At 41.2% G+C, this 14178-nt stretch overlaps 1 protein-coding gene across 4 annotated transcripts in view; it reads right to left on the reverse strand.

Moving 5' to 3' along the window:
• The window catches only part of CAPN3 (calpain 3), a 30416-nt gene extending 20089 nt beyond the window's left edge, over window positions 1–10327 (reverse strand). For all 4 annotated transcript variants that reach the window (XM_083863884.1, XM_083863883.1, XM_083863882.1 and 1 more), the window contains exons 1-6: window positions 9688–10327; window positions 3950–4019; window positions 3374–3492; window positions 2699–2832; window positions 2156–2324; window positions 1457–1597 (exon numbers count right to left, since the gene is read on the reverse strand). In XM_083863884.1, coding sequence (XP_083720010.1) covers window positions 1457–1597; window positions 2156–2324; window positions 2699–2832; window positions 3374–3492; window positions 3950–4019; window positions 9688–9978 — 924 coding nt within the window. In that variant the 5' untranslated portion in view covers window positions 9979–10327. The remainder of the gene's footprint in view (window positions 1–1456; window positions 1598–2155; window positions 2325–2698; window positions 2833–3373; window positions 3493–3949; window positions 4020–9687) is intronic.
• Between the last annotated feature and the right edge of the window lie 3851 nt (window positions 10328–14178).

A 14178-nucleotide genomic window follows, 5' to 3' on the forward strand; every position in this document is an offset into this window, starting at 1 on the left:
GGATCTCATCCAAATATTTCCTGGATGTTGCAATTGTTTTCCATTATTTCACTTTAGCATCTGTTTGGTTTCTTTTCCCTTGATTCTGTTTTCATACTATAACCTCACACCTATTTCCTTTTTTTCTTAATTTCTTCTCATGTTGTTGCCATCATTATTTGTCAGAACTCCTTTCTCTTCTTTCTGTTTAAGAACATTAACTTCTGGTGCCCTGGACAACTTCTCAGAGTGCAGGTTTTGGAAGGGTTTCATCTGCCTCTTTCCATCAGAGTCCTGATCTTTTTCCTGGTGATCGTTCAGGAATATGCAATAACCAGCAGCGCAACTGCTGCTGGGCCAACAAGTATAGAAAGAGTTTTGCAATCTTTTTTTAGTGGACAGTCACTGGGGAGGAAATTCTGCCCCCAGACATGGGAAGTTTGGGCAGCCATGCTTGCAAAACAGGATAGTCATACTGGTATTTCCCAAAGAATGACACCATTTCAGTCTTTTTGCAGGAACTAAATATGGATGCCAGAAGAGGAAAAAATCAGCTATTTCAGCTGCAAATGCAGAAGAAAGTTTGCACAACCAAAAGTTTTGAGTGATGTAATTGTGGAGGATTTTTCTTTGGGTTTTTTTGTTTGTTTTTCTCCCACCCTTCCCCACACATCCTGTAAAACAAGGTATGTAATTCCATTGTCATGGAAATGCAGCTTCCTAAAGGGCAAGGTATGACAGCTGCCTGACACAGAGAAGGCAGCAGTGTCCCTGTACAGATTTGAAAGCTTCTAAGTTGTCCAGGAGGGGATTTTTTAGAGGGTTTTAACATCCATCTCTTTATTTTGCTAGATACTTAGGCGGATATACTGGAGTTACTTTGTATTTCATCCCACATACAAAACTCAACATGTTTTTCCTTCTCCTTGTTAGGCATTTTTAACGAGGGCTTTGTTGGCAGTAATCAAAAAAGAGCACAGTCCCTAGAGCAGACTCTCCTACATTTAGGAGTAGAGCACTCTGTCTCAAAATAAGTTCACAAAGAGCTTTTTTGCCTGGACTGAGAACTATGCAGAGCTTGCTTTTTTATTTCTTTGACATGCCATGCACACTCAAGGATCATGTTCTTTTCTAGTATTTTATTTTTTTCATTCTCTCCACCCTATTCAAGCAAGAGATTTGATAAAATCCACTAATAAATATCTTGTTCTGCAAATTATAAACCTGTGTCACAAGTCAACAGCCCTTTAAAGCCTCAATACCAGTGAAGCCCTGTAGTATCAGTCACTATGTTGGAGAGCACTGCAGTCTTCTAACACACACATCAAAGAGCATCCATAAGAACATTTCATTAGTGTTATTCTGTGAAACCAAAAAAGGATTTAAAAGCTTGGTGATATGTTTCTCTAATTGTCTGTAGATAAAACCACTTTGGTTTTATCCACTTAGTTATCAGTCAACTGCTTAGGACACATACCCAGGCTGGCCTCTCCTCCATCCCCTGGTAGTCTACAGTGGACTGAGTCATCTGTGCATTTTCTTGATTCTTCACCATGCGAGCAATCAGTTCCCCAATGTTGCTCCGAGGAGCTGCTCCATAGGAAAAGCCCAGGTCATCCTGGCACAGAGAATGGGAGAAAAGTATCATGGAGGAAGATGAGTGGTAAAAGATAGCCTGGGTTACTTCTCTTTTCCCTCATGTGCATACTTATCTACAATGGCCAATAGCACTGTTTGTTCTCCCACCTTTACTGAAATATGGTACTCCACAAAGTATTAAATTTTTAACTTTTAAATTTATCACAATAAGTGAACACAGTCGGAAGCCATGTCAACAATAAAATGTTAATTTGCACACTTAACATCTTTGACATGAGGATTCGTGTCTTAATAGAGTTGCAGCATCCTCATACTAACCTCATTTCACTGGCTTAGGGCCCTGAAGGGTAAGGGTGCAGGTTTTGCTGATTGCACCTATTCTGATTCTGTTTATTTCCCTTTTGGTACTCACTGTTTGCTAATGGCTGGTCTCTAGGGAGGATTACTCCATCTCCTAGAAATGGATGTTTCCTATGTGGCTGAACCAAGCAGTTCTAAAGGTGGTATATATTTGGTTATGAATGGAGAGGTCCCTCTCCTCTGTCATTTCTTATCTGCAAAGTTCATATGGACTCACATCAATGGAACTGGCCATGAGGGATCCTCTGTCAGTGGCATGTTTCATGATTTTATAGATATCTTTAGGGGCATCCTTTATCTCATAGAACTCTGTGACTCCTCCAGTGAAGTCCTCCATGGCTTCAGTGGTGTTGCCTCCCTTCAAAGCTTCATATGACCCATGGAGTCTTGAAAAGAGCAAAGAAAAATATTATTTTACACAGGTATAGATACCTACCTATATATTTGCATCCATCTTGTGTGTGCGTAACTAAAGCTATGTAAACACACATACTAAAAACCCACAAACTGTCTGGTAACTCACAAGTTAAAAGTTCTAAAACATGCCACCTGCACACAGAGAAAAAAAAAAAAAAGAAAGAGCAGATAGAAAAAGAAAGAAAGGTATGCTGAAAATCAAATATATTTTTTGAATGAGTAGCAAAACTTCCTAGAAAATACACTTTAACCCATCCCGAACTCCAAGGCATGTGAAAAGGCATTGTTGTATCCAGATATATTCTCTGTGTGCTTCTAAATGCTGTCCCACAGTTTGCTTTACTTGGCATAGGCCTTTTCCAGGAGGGCACTCCAGAACTCATTGCGCTGGGAGGACTTGGTGAAGACCAGCTGGTTGTTGTAGGTGGGTAAGCAGTCATCGATGACCACATCCACCCAGTCTCCATAGCGCCAGAACTGCTCAAAGGCAAACAGAAAAAAACCGAAATTGGATTGATTTGGTGCAGGGAGGGGAAGCCTGGCTGAAAAATCAGGCCGAGAGAGGAGAGGGAGGCAGCTGTACTGAATTCCCCCTGGGCAGATAGGTTCCTTAAGAGAACCAAAGGAAGTGTGGAAAGCAGTCAATCTTTACTGAATAAGAAGTTCTTTGATAACTTGTTTTGACAGACCAGCTATTTGTGGGCCTAAAAATAGCTGCTCTTGCTGGCTGTAGTGCTGCATCTGAGCAGTGAGGCAGGACCAGGCACCTGTTGTTACTCCTTACACCCAGGACACTGCAATGTGCAAATGCTTCCTTGGTGGGTTAATGCTCCCTAATTGCTTTTATTGGCTGCACTTCTGTGACTGCCCTGATGGAAGAGTTTGGGGTGAGGCAATTCAATCCCTTTTCCTCCCTGCTGTCACTCATGCTTCCAAAGGGTGGAGAAAGAGGGAAGCGCATGCCAAGAGCTGAGCCTTGGTTAAATACATATGCTTACCACTAGACAGAGTGACTCACCTGGAAGTGAAAGATGCCAGCATAGTTTTGTATAAAGGACTGATCATGAGGTATGACTCTACAGAGTAGTTTTTTATTCAGTGTCAGGCAAGCAATGGCAGCCAGAAACCAGCAGTTTCCTGTAAATGAGCAGAAGCAGCAGACAAAATAAAGAAAGAGGGCAAATAGAATCAAAAGGAAAACCTGAGATACTGCAAAGTGACATGTTAATTCTCAGTACAGCAGGATTCTCCAAGTGTTCTGCAGTACTTTAGCACTTTATCTGTTTGTGCTCTAGAAATTCTCATGGGCATTGTTCATGGCTGGGTGCACACAGGCTAAACAGATGATGTTTAGAAAAAGCCTAAAATCTGATGAGCACTGTTACCTGCATTAAGAATTCCCTGTGTCATGCGAATCTTTCACTAAAAGTTCTTGCCTAGATTGCTACTAAGCAGATGTCAACAATTTGCTACTGAGCGAAGGAATCACTTGAGAGGATTTCAGATATCACCTTGGAAACAAGAGACAATTAAGTGAGAGCTAAACCACGATGCAGGATTTAAAAAGTGCAGAGTTAACGTAAGAATTTCATACCTAATTCTCCTTGGCAGATATCTGTTCTGTTGGCTCCACCAATAATAAACCGTGGATTCTCACAGATTTCCTATGAAAGAGAAACAGATGGATGAGCAGGAAAAGTGTGCATTATGATGCCTGCTTAGCACAGAAGTAAAGGCAGTTTTAGAACATTTTCCCATAGGAGAGCTGGTATCAAAACCTCTCCCACAGTTTTCATCTGCAGAGTTTCACTATGGAAATATTTTGGAATCTGGATTTTCCAGACTTCAGTCAGAGTTTTCCCCATGCATCTACAGGATCTAATATTGAGCCTGGGGTGCTCTCTCTGTGCTGTAATGAGAAGAATTGGGGAAAATATTTTTTCTGCACAGTAATGAAAAAAACAGAACATTGGAGGAGACAAGATAGCAAGGAGATGAAAAAACCATCAGGGGTCCCGACTAAATTATTTTTAAATCATCTTATATCCAATTTGCAGGAACTGATATGTTGGGGCATTAACAGGGTTGAAGAATGCATTTCATTGGGAATGAACCCTAGCATTTCTCCTTTTTAAAATTAAAGGATCAGACGTTTAATTACCAGAAATAATCAGTTGCTGCTTAAGAGATTTTATTCTTTTCCTTGTGCTGCAGTATTTAATTGACAACGCTCCGTTCAAAACTGTGTACAGATATCATCTGTCTCTGAGGACAGGAAGGTCTTCCTTCGTTCTGCACATTGCACAATGTATTGTGTTTGTTGGTATTTATACTAAAACAGAATGGGTACAAGATGCTGTACAGGCATAAATAATTAAGACATTTCTTCAGGTAGGGAAAGTAAAATGCAGCGAGTGAGGTGGAAAAATTGCAGGCTTACACAGCCCTTTTCTATAATGGACAAAGATTGTAGTGTAGAGGAGAACCAAGGAAAGTAGCGGCTATAACCTGTCTTACAGAGTAAAAATGTCCCTGCTTTATCCCATCTGTCAGACTCAAATATGTGGTATGGAATAAGACACAACTTCTAGATGCATCTCTTATGAGGGTAAGGAAAGAAACATGAGGAGCACTGTCCTGAGCAGCTGAAATTTGGGAAGAAGACAAAATACAGTCCAAGAGCCCAATCTTGGAAAGATGTTGAAAGATGTTGGGACTGGAGTGGGAAGGAGACAGAACAAACAATTGTCAATTGGTTGTGTGGCAGCACACACGGGCAGCTGATGCTACCTCTGCAGTCTAAAGCTTTTTACTCATATCATCAGGGTAGCCCTGGATTTTCCCAGACTCATGTTTCAGGTCTAGTAGTTTCACTTGGATCAAACATGCTTTTTTTCTGCTTCACAGTTATCAGAAGAGTTGCTTTGATGTAAGTATTTGGATGAGTCATATGGCCAGACAGAGAGATCAACTTCAGTCCCCTTCCCTACCACTAACCCCTGCAAGCACTTTATTTTCCTCGAGGGAAGGAATGTAGGGATTGTCCTATTATTTTGGGCCTTGGTCAGCTGTTTGGGTCCAATTCTGTCAAAGCAGATGCTTGAGATGCCTTCACGATTTTCTCCACTCATTTGCTTTGTTGAAAATATTCTTCCTCACGTTACTGTGGTGCTCTGCTGAAAACTAGTCTGAGATGCCAGGTTTTGGTTTGTGTTTTTTCCAATTCTGTTATTGTTCTTTGGCTCAATCTTGCTCTTATTGTAACTATCTTTGAAATCCAGCATGCTGTGTTTTAGCTGAAAGTAGTCAGGTGCCACCTTGGTGTTTCCAAATATTAAATGTACAGCAATGTGTTACTCAGAGCCATTTATTGCATCTTGGAGTCATTTATTTTGTAGGATGCTTGGCAAAGGAATGCAAAGGAGAGAATCATGCAATTGTCATATGGCCTGGTTTAGCTATGACAAAAATACTTTTCTTGCATTTCTTTATGGGGGCCAGGTGTGTATAGCACACTATGGATATAATTTTAGTTTGTATTCCCCAATTCATCTCCAGCTGCACTACTTGTCCTGAGTACAGCTGAAGTTGCAGAGAAAGGAAGCAAGGTCTTCCAAGGCTGAAGTATTTAGTCAGCAGAGCAAGATGACCTTGTGTGCAAGATGCAGGTGGCAGGTCTGTCCTTAAGTCTTCCTGGCTGAGTAATGGATTGCTCTTCCTCTCCTGGGTCAGGTTATCTCAGAGAATCCCAACAGATTGCACTTCACTGAGGCAATGATTCATCTTTTAAAAGAGCCTCCTCTGATCTGAATGCCTCAGACTGCTTTGGTACTATCCAAAGGGCCTTTGTGTTGCACTGAGTTGATCCAGTTCAGACTGTAATTTTATTACAAAGAGTCAGCAAGGAAAACAAAGAATCCCGGAAAAACCTAGTAGTGGTGCACGCTGCTTTCTGGGAAGAGATTACTTATGAGTCAGTTGGAAGGGAACACTGGAAAGTGCAAAGGCAGCATGCAACTAAAAATGGCATTTGACCTTTGTTATATTTTCCTTAGCTTTTCCTCTGTATCAGGAAGAAATCTGCTAGTCAGCCTATACTGCTGCAGCAAAAGACATTAATTCCTTTAAAAACTGCTGTTAATAAACTATGACAGTCTAAGTAAATCCCCTAAACAGAGAAAGAATCTTTTTCAGCCTGAGGCAACTTGTAGCCTCATTGTCTCTTGGTCTCTTGTGGTCTAAACCATGCTTTTAAATGGCTGTGCTGCACACTTCAAGGTACAGCTCAATGTCAGACACCAAGACGGTTTTAGATCTTCTGAGCTGGGTTATCTTAATCTGAAAATTCTATCTTGGTGGCACTAACAGCCATCTTTGCTTTGTGGTATGACCTGCACAGGCCCACATTTTGTGATTCCTAAATTCAAACAGCTTCACATGTGTGCAGTAGATGATCTGACTGATTAATTTTCATTCCAAGGAAAATTCAATAGTTTCTTGACTTGATTTTATTTGTATTCATTACGAAAAGAAAGCTCCTCCTGATGATTTTCTGGCTATGGAGAGGATCACCATAGGGAAGTCGTTGAATTTGATGGTTAATGCTGTGACTTGGCTGTGAGCAAGGAGAATGACAATGGTGCATTTGGAAGCACAGCATTACAGTACAGCCTTCCTATAAATACCCAGGTGTCATTAGATCCAAACAGAAATGCAGCAGGACCTCTCAATATTCTGTGTTATAACACAGACTTTTTCTCAGCTCTCAAAGATCAGTGGCCTCATCCTTGCTCTCAGCTGTGAGAAATTCCCACAGACAACAGAGTTGTGAGAGGCACAGCCAGTCAATGAGCTGGATATAACCTGTTGCAGGTGTAGAAAACTTTGGGCTTCTCTTACCTCCCATGGATGAGAGAATAATTTAATATTTTGCATTAGCTGAGGGGGATTTAATGTATCTAAACCATGGTCCTGCATACTCCAAACAGAAACACTGGGTGGATGGGTCCTGCAGTCTTTACTCAGGGAAACTTTCAGGGCTCTCACTTAGCTTTTGTCTGAATTGAGTATTAGGATGTCTTCTCTGTGCATTCATGTCATGGCACAGCAGTCACTGGCTGGGTAGAATTACAAAGGCCTTTTTGCTGCCCCATGCCAGGGCTGCCAGCTGCCCTGCCCGGCACCTGTCCTCTGTGGGTAGGGGACAAGGCCAGTCCTCATGCATTCGCAGCAGCAGAGGACAGGCATTTTGGGAGGTGGCAGAGGAGGACCTGACCTGGGTAGAGGGACTTTGATACAATTTGATGACGTGCCATGGTTAAGTGACTCAGGAAGCCAGAGAATCAGGAATAGGTTGCATATTCCCCAGCCCTCTGTTTTAAGTGGGATCACACAGCACACTGACCACTTATTTATTTGCTGTGTCTGGAGGTATGTGGCACATAAAATGCCATAGGAAAAGGATCTAGGCTGATCAGCATTAGGATATTCTCTCAGGACTTTTGAACTGTGAGGTATTTATTTTTTTCTTTTAGAATACATTATCGAGTTTTATTCAACTATTGACCTGAATTTCAAAGTGATTAAAATTACCACTTTATAAGAGTGTATTTTATAAGCTAGTTTATTTCTTTGGGGGGAAAAAAAAGCCATTGCAATTTAACAAGAACAGAAGTTGTCCATATCTCTACAGACTACTACAAAACATGGCCTGTGCAATTGAGTATATGTTGTGTTTCAATGATTCCTTTAACCTCTTAGCTTTTTAGCCCAGTATTACTCCTTCATATTCATTTGACTTCATAAAGTCTCAAAAAAAACCCCACATAGCTTTGGGTTTGAGGTTCATGTTGTATTTTAAGTCTTACATGGTCCCCAGCCTGTGGCTGCTATGTGAATAAGTCCAAACTTACATATTCATGAGTGACTTAAAGAAATGTTTTTGGAATTAAGACCCTGGTTTGAAGATTTCCAATAACAAAGGCTTGACCTGTGCCTGCACAGTTATACAAGACAATTCTGAGGTTACATCGTGTATTTCTTTTGTTTCGATGTTTTCTAATATGACACTTGCAGTCTGTCTGCTGCAGGGTGCTGGCACTTGTTCACTGTCCTGCTGTACTGTTTCCCTCTGCAGAAAGAGGGGAAATCCCATCCCTTTACATGACTGACTTGGGGCTGCATTTAAGTCATTCGCACACTTTTCCAGAGGCTGATGCAGCTGTGGTGATGATGAATGAATTATGGGGCACAAGTGCACAGGGCACAGCAGATGGGGGACTCATTTTGATCCCTCCACATTGCTCAAGTTGTTGTGACAGGAGCACGTGGCCTTCCTCCATGTCTGTAACAGCCACCTGCAAGAGCTAGTGGTCTTCTGCTATTCAGTTACAGTCCTGAGATCAGTTTTATCTATCACCACTGACTTTGCCACCGAAGCACAGATTTGGGCGTAGGGGAAGTATGGCAAATATAAAAGAAATGGCCAAAAACTGCCAGAGAGAAGGAGCTGTGGAGGCTCCTCCAAGCAACACCCCCACTGTCAGACAGGGGATGGCTGGGGCCAAGGCACTGTCCCAGGAGCTGCCTTGCTGTGGAGGAGCAGTTGCCCAGAAGATATGACAGGGAAAAAGTGTAAGTTCTCCTGAATTAGGAGGGAGAATCAACTAGTAACTGAAGTATTAGTCCTCTGCCAGTGAAAGAGATGGAGAAAGAAAAGATGAAAATGAAGAGGAAGGCTGTCTGAGTAATACCCACAAAACAGGAAAATGAATGGGATTAATTATCAAAAGTGGGTCTTCATAGTGATTAGAATACCCACATTCATGGTAAGTGGGATAAGCAATGCAGGGAATGACTGACTAAAAGCATGTTTCAGACCATAACCTGTCCTTTTATTTTCGTACATGAGAAAAATGGCAGAATACCAAAATAAAGGTTTAAATGAAACAAGGTAGTGCTAAAAAAATTAAGCCCCAGCAAACCTAGTAACTTATTACAGAATGAGGAGAACTTTTCTTTCGTGGTTTCAAACAAGAAAATCCCAGGCAAACCATGCAAGAAGAAAATTAAATTCCCCATATCTCTTTCTAAATATTTAATTCCATCTCTTTTGTTCTTGTTGTTTCATTCTGTTTTATTGTATTTTTGTCATTATATAAGCATTGTCTAAGCTTTCACAGCCCTAGCTAGTTATCTCCCAAGAGAGCTCTAAGGAGATATATTTCCAGTTTACTCCACCTGCCTCTCCAACACACAATTTCTGCAAAAATGTAAGCTCAGGGCGTATACTTCAATTTACAGAAAAAGGCAATCAGCAAACATGTTACTTACACGTGGTCTTTTCCACTCAAACTTGACGGGGCTTTTCTGGCTGTAGAAAAGAGATGACTCATTTGGTGGGAAATCAGGATCTTCATAGAGGATGTTTTTCTCCAGGCACTTCTTGTGAAGCTCTTCATAGGTCTTCTCCTTTACGCTGATAATGGGCTGATTGCGGCTTATGATGGCCGAATAAATCCCTCCTGTGCCCCCTCCTGCCCCCTCTGTAGTGCCAATGGTGGCACTGGGGACTGACCCAGCAGCCGTTTGCTGAGCCACCGCTGCATTTATGGCGGTCGGCATGGGAATCAGGCTTACAGCAAACGCTGAAAGACACCAGGATCTTGAAAACTGGAAGGAAATTTCAGAGAAGAGGAAGTTGCTGTGCAAACCGTCTTTTCTGTCCGTTGAAAGCCTTCTAGTCAAATTTGCAAGCCAGAAAATTCCATATGGTTTTGCATCCTCTTAAAGGACAGTATTTTGTCATCAGAAATTGGAACTTGTTCCTTGATGTGGGGGACAAGATGATCGGTTGGCTCACTCCCGTATCCAAGTCGTATCTACAGCGTGTGTGTGTGCTGTCCTGTGCGTGTAAGCGTCCAGACAGGACAAGCTTTAACCGTGAAATCTAAAAATAACTACAGGCGCTGAGAGAGGGAAAATGAGAGGGGGGCATTAGTGAGAAGGTGTCAGTCTTCTGTGCAGCTTGTGCCAAAGCCAGGCATGTTCCTGGGATGGGCTCTGTGTGTGGACTGACTCCTGATGCAAGCAGTTAATATTTTCCTTAAGTAGAGGGAGCAGTGAAACTGGAAGCTAAACTCTTGCTGGCTTGGGAACCTTATGTACGAACCTTATGTACGAAGTACTGCCAGGCAATGGTCCTGACACTACTGAAAGAACTGTTGTACTTGACTTCTTTCTACCCCTTTGTGGCAGAAAAGATACAAATTTTTACTACGAGAGAAGATGACTTTTAATGGTGAAAAAGGTGCTATTTGATGCTCCTGAGGTCAGGTCAATACCTGCCAGCTGGGTTTGGTTCCTCTGGACAGGAGCTTGGCAACACTAAGATTCACCCTGTAATAGCTACCTCCCATGAAAAAAACAGGCTTTTGTGTAGGGGCTGAAGTTTATGGAGCCTAGTGTGGAAACTGGGCCATTCTCTGTGTGTTAGGATATGCCAAAGTTAAAGGAAATGTCTGACTCTGCACAGGTATTTTTTCACACAACAGTGTGATAAGGGACAAATTCACAGCCTCTGTGAGCAAAAATCTAAACACATATTGCTTTTCTCTGTTCTTTAAAAGGTGACAATATTTATATGTCAAGAAAAGCCCTGTAATACCTTGATTTTTCTTTATTGGGAAGTCATCAATCACAGGTTGACACCAGGTTTATTTTTGCCTAATGATACTAATTTCTGGCTCACATATACATTACTGACCTTCTGGCTAGGGCTATGGCATTTTCCAAAGCACTGACTGTTTTTTTTTTTTCCTTAGGCATTTGCTCAGTTTACACATTCAAAACCAACAATACAGTGGACAACCTCTACAGCTCATTAAATAAAACTCCCCTGGAGAAACTTTTAATGAAAGTACTTACCTCTAGGAATATTTATCATCAGTCTTTTAGGCCATTTAGGTGGCCTAAATCCTTTTTCTTTTATCACGAATGCAAGCCTTCTTGCACCAACAGGGCAATTGAAAAAGACATTCAAGCACTTGTGAAAATATGAATGCAATTGCTTTAGGGTGGGTTCTTCAAATGCAGAGTTGATGATTTCCTCATTACATTTAGACACGAGGATTGCAGGTCTCATACTTGACACTACGTTGCAGGACAGCTTGGCAGAGCCACGTGTCACTCTTTGCAGGATACACAAATAGTGAGATGCAATGGCCTTTCACTGCGAAGCTCAGCAAAGTGCTCATTTTGCAGCCCGTGCGTATGTTTTTTTCTTTTGTATTTTCCCTTTCTGCCCAGTACACCAATGCATCTCTTATATACAGACCTCTGCTTCTGGAAGAATTGTAATTGCGTTTGAGAAACTCTTTGTGGGGTATTGGGGAGGATCATGTGAATGATTAGCAGTGGGCTTGGTTTTTTCTTATTGGGATGGTCAGCAAGTGTCAGGGTATGACCTGCTGCTACTGCTAGAGCTTTCAAATCAGCCAGTGCCTGCATATGGAATGGACACGCACTTCTTACTTCTATGCCAAAGTTGCTCTTTAGATATGTTCAATAATTACATCTGTTTAAAATACATTTTCTCCTTATCTTATTTCTTACTGGATGGGTTTGTTATGTAGGGTTTTGGGCTTTTGTACAGGATTTGCTAGTAAAAGACAAATGGTGTCTTTAAATAAACACAATTTTCCATAAAGGAGAATGGAGTTGCTGTCTAATACAAACTGCAAAACAAATTCTCAGGAATTGAATCCTGTATGTGATGGAATTTACTGCAAGCAGAAGTACTCAAATAGCTGACCTGTTCAGACAGTAACAATGAACGAATATTTATATTGCTATTTACCCTCTCCAGTTCTTTTCATTAATTGATCTGAATTATTTCTTTTGTAAAGATATACTAAAAATGTATTTCTTCATTTATGGCATAAATATGTGGAAAAATATGTGAGTTACTACAAGTAGCAATGTAAATCATGTTCTTTGAAATTTATCAGATCTAAAGACACAACTGCTAAGATTTTCAGCAACTAATTGCTACTGAAATCCATAGACATTTGGAACTTCATACCCATGAAAATTTGACCCATGAGTATTTACTGTGGTGCAGATATCTTACTGAGCACCAGAGAATAAAAACAAGTTCTCACTTTAACCAGATACCCTTGGAAGAATACTCACTAGTGATGCTTAACAGTAGAAAGAAGATTGGAAGAAAAAAGGCATGTAACTTGCTTCATTATTACTTTATTTCACTTTCTAATTTGAGAAATAGCAATTAAAATATTTTATTAAATTACCCAAGACAATAGCTATATCCTGTCAGAAGCACTGCTATGCTTAAACATAGGAAAAAAACATCAATCAGACTTTAGAAGCTGATAGAAAAATAGGGTCAGTCTCCCTTTTAACAGATGTAAAAGATCTATTTGCTGCTGTTCTACCTGGATTAACACATTTGCATTAAGCACAACAGTATTTATGCTCCCAGTTCCTGGAGTGGAGGGTCACACTGTCTCCTGGAGGGTGCTGACAAAAAGCTCTGCACAATAAAAAATAAGGAAGCTAAGGGTCTGGTGGAGAACAAACTACGCTTGAGAAGTCAAGAGCGGAGTACTCAGAGTTTGTTCTCACACTTGCTATTCCCAGAAATCTGCCCTGCAGAGGACAAACAGCAGCAGGTGGGAATGACAGGGGGGATTAGTAATGTTACGTTACCTTTAACTGGCAATAATGGTAGCCATCCTTCTCTGTTTCCTACAAATTAATTTACTGATGTTTTTAGAAAATATTTCCTTATCTTACTAAAAGAAATTAAATGAACTCGAAATACAGAAAAACCAGAACCCCAACTAATGGCATGTTCAGGTTTGACTCAAAGCAGAACTGGTTTCAAAATAATATAGCTGACAAGTGTAGCAATTGGAAAGGGTAAACAAACACTGTGAAAAGAGATGCCTAATACAGAAAAGCCTGAGGGAACAGGCAGGATGTGGATGTGGAACTCAGGATGGCTCTGTTTTGTAAGCAAAGCAAGCATTAAAACACAGCAGTTCTGTTTGCAGAGGTGGTGGGAAAAGAAGGCAAGGGAGTTAGGTTGAGTTGTAACAGAAAGGAGAAATAAGCATAAAGTGGGATGCCTGAAGTCAGAATTAATCCCATTAAAATTAAAATTTGCTTCATAAATGCCTAGCTCAAATCTCAGCCAGATACTGAAAGGTGACATGATGAAAACTTGCGTAAAGGAAGCCAAAACTTGGCAGGGCTTGGAAGATGTGGAAAAGCATAGCTCCTTCACTGGGCTGGCTTTTTCAATGATGTTCAATCGTCAACACCAATTCTTTCCTAACAGAAAACTTTTTTTTCAAGTAGTACTTACAGATGGAGGGGAACAGTAACATGGAAAATGTTTTTGTGTGAGTATAGCTGCTATCCTAAGCCAGTAGTGCACCTATGAGGACCTGTGCCTTTTTGAAATCCAAGTTTCAAAGCTGGCTGTTAGGGAGCCTTCTGCATAGCCACATTCCTGTCTTCTACGATTGCACAGACTGGCACAAGCTACCCAACCCTCACCTCCAGTGCCTCAGCTGTTTGGAGAGCTTGCTGTTTACTTCCCTGTGCAGACCAGCTAATTTTGCACTGTTGTAAGGACTGGAAAGCAGAAGTGTCTGTGATCACACTGGGTGACTCCTGTGACTCCAGCTGGCAGGCAGAACTCTGGTGGTAACCTCTGTGTCTGTTGTATCTGCTGATGCTGCTTGTTGAACTGGCCCAGATCTCCTCAAGTGCTCCAGCTGAATAATGGATGTTCAA

This window comes from Zosterops lateralis (assembly GCF_965231275.1).
Source record: "Zosterops lateralis genome assembly, chromosome: 6".
Taxonomy (NCBI): domain Eukaryota; kingdom Metazoa; phylum Chordata; class Aves; order Passeriformes; family Zosteropidae; genus Zosterops; species Zosterops lateralis.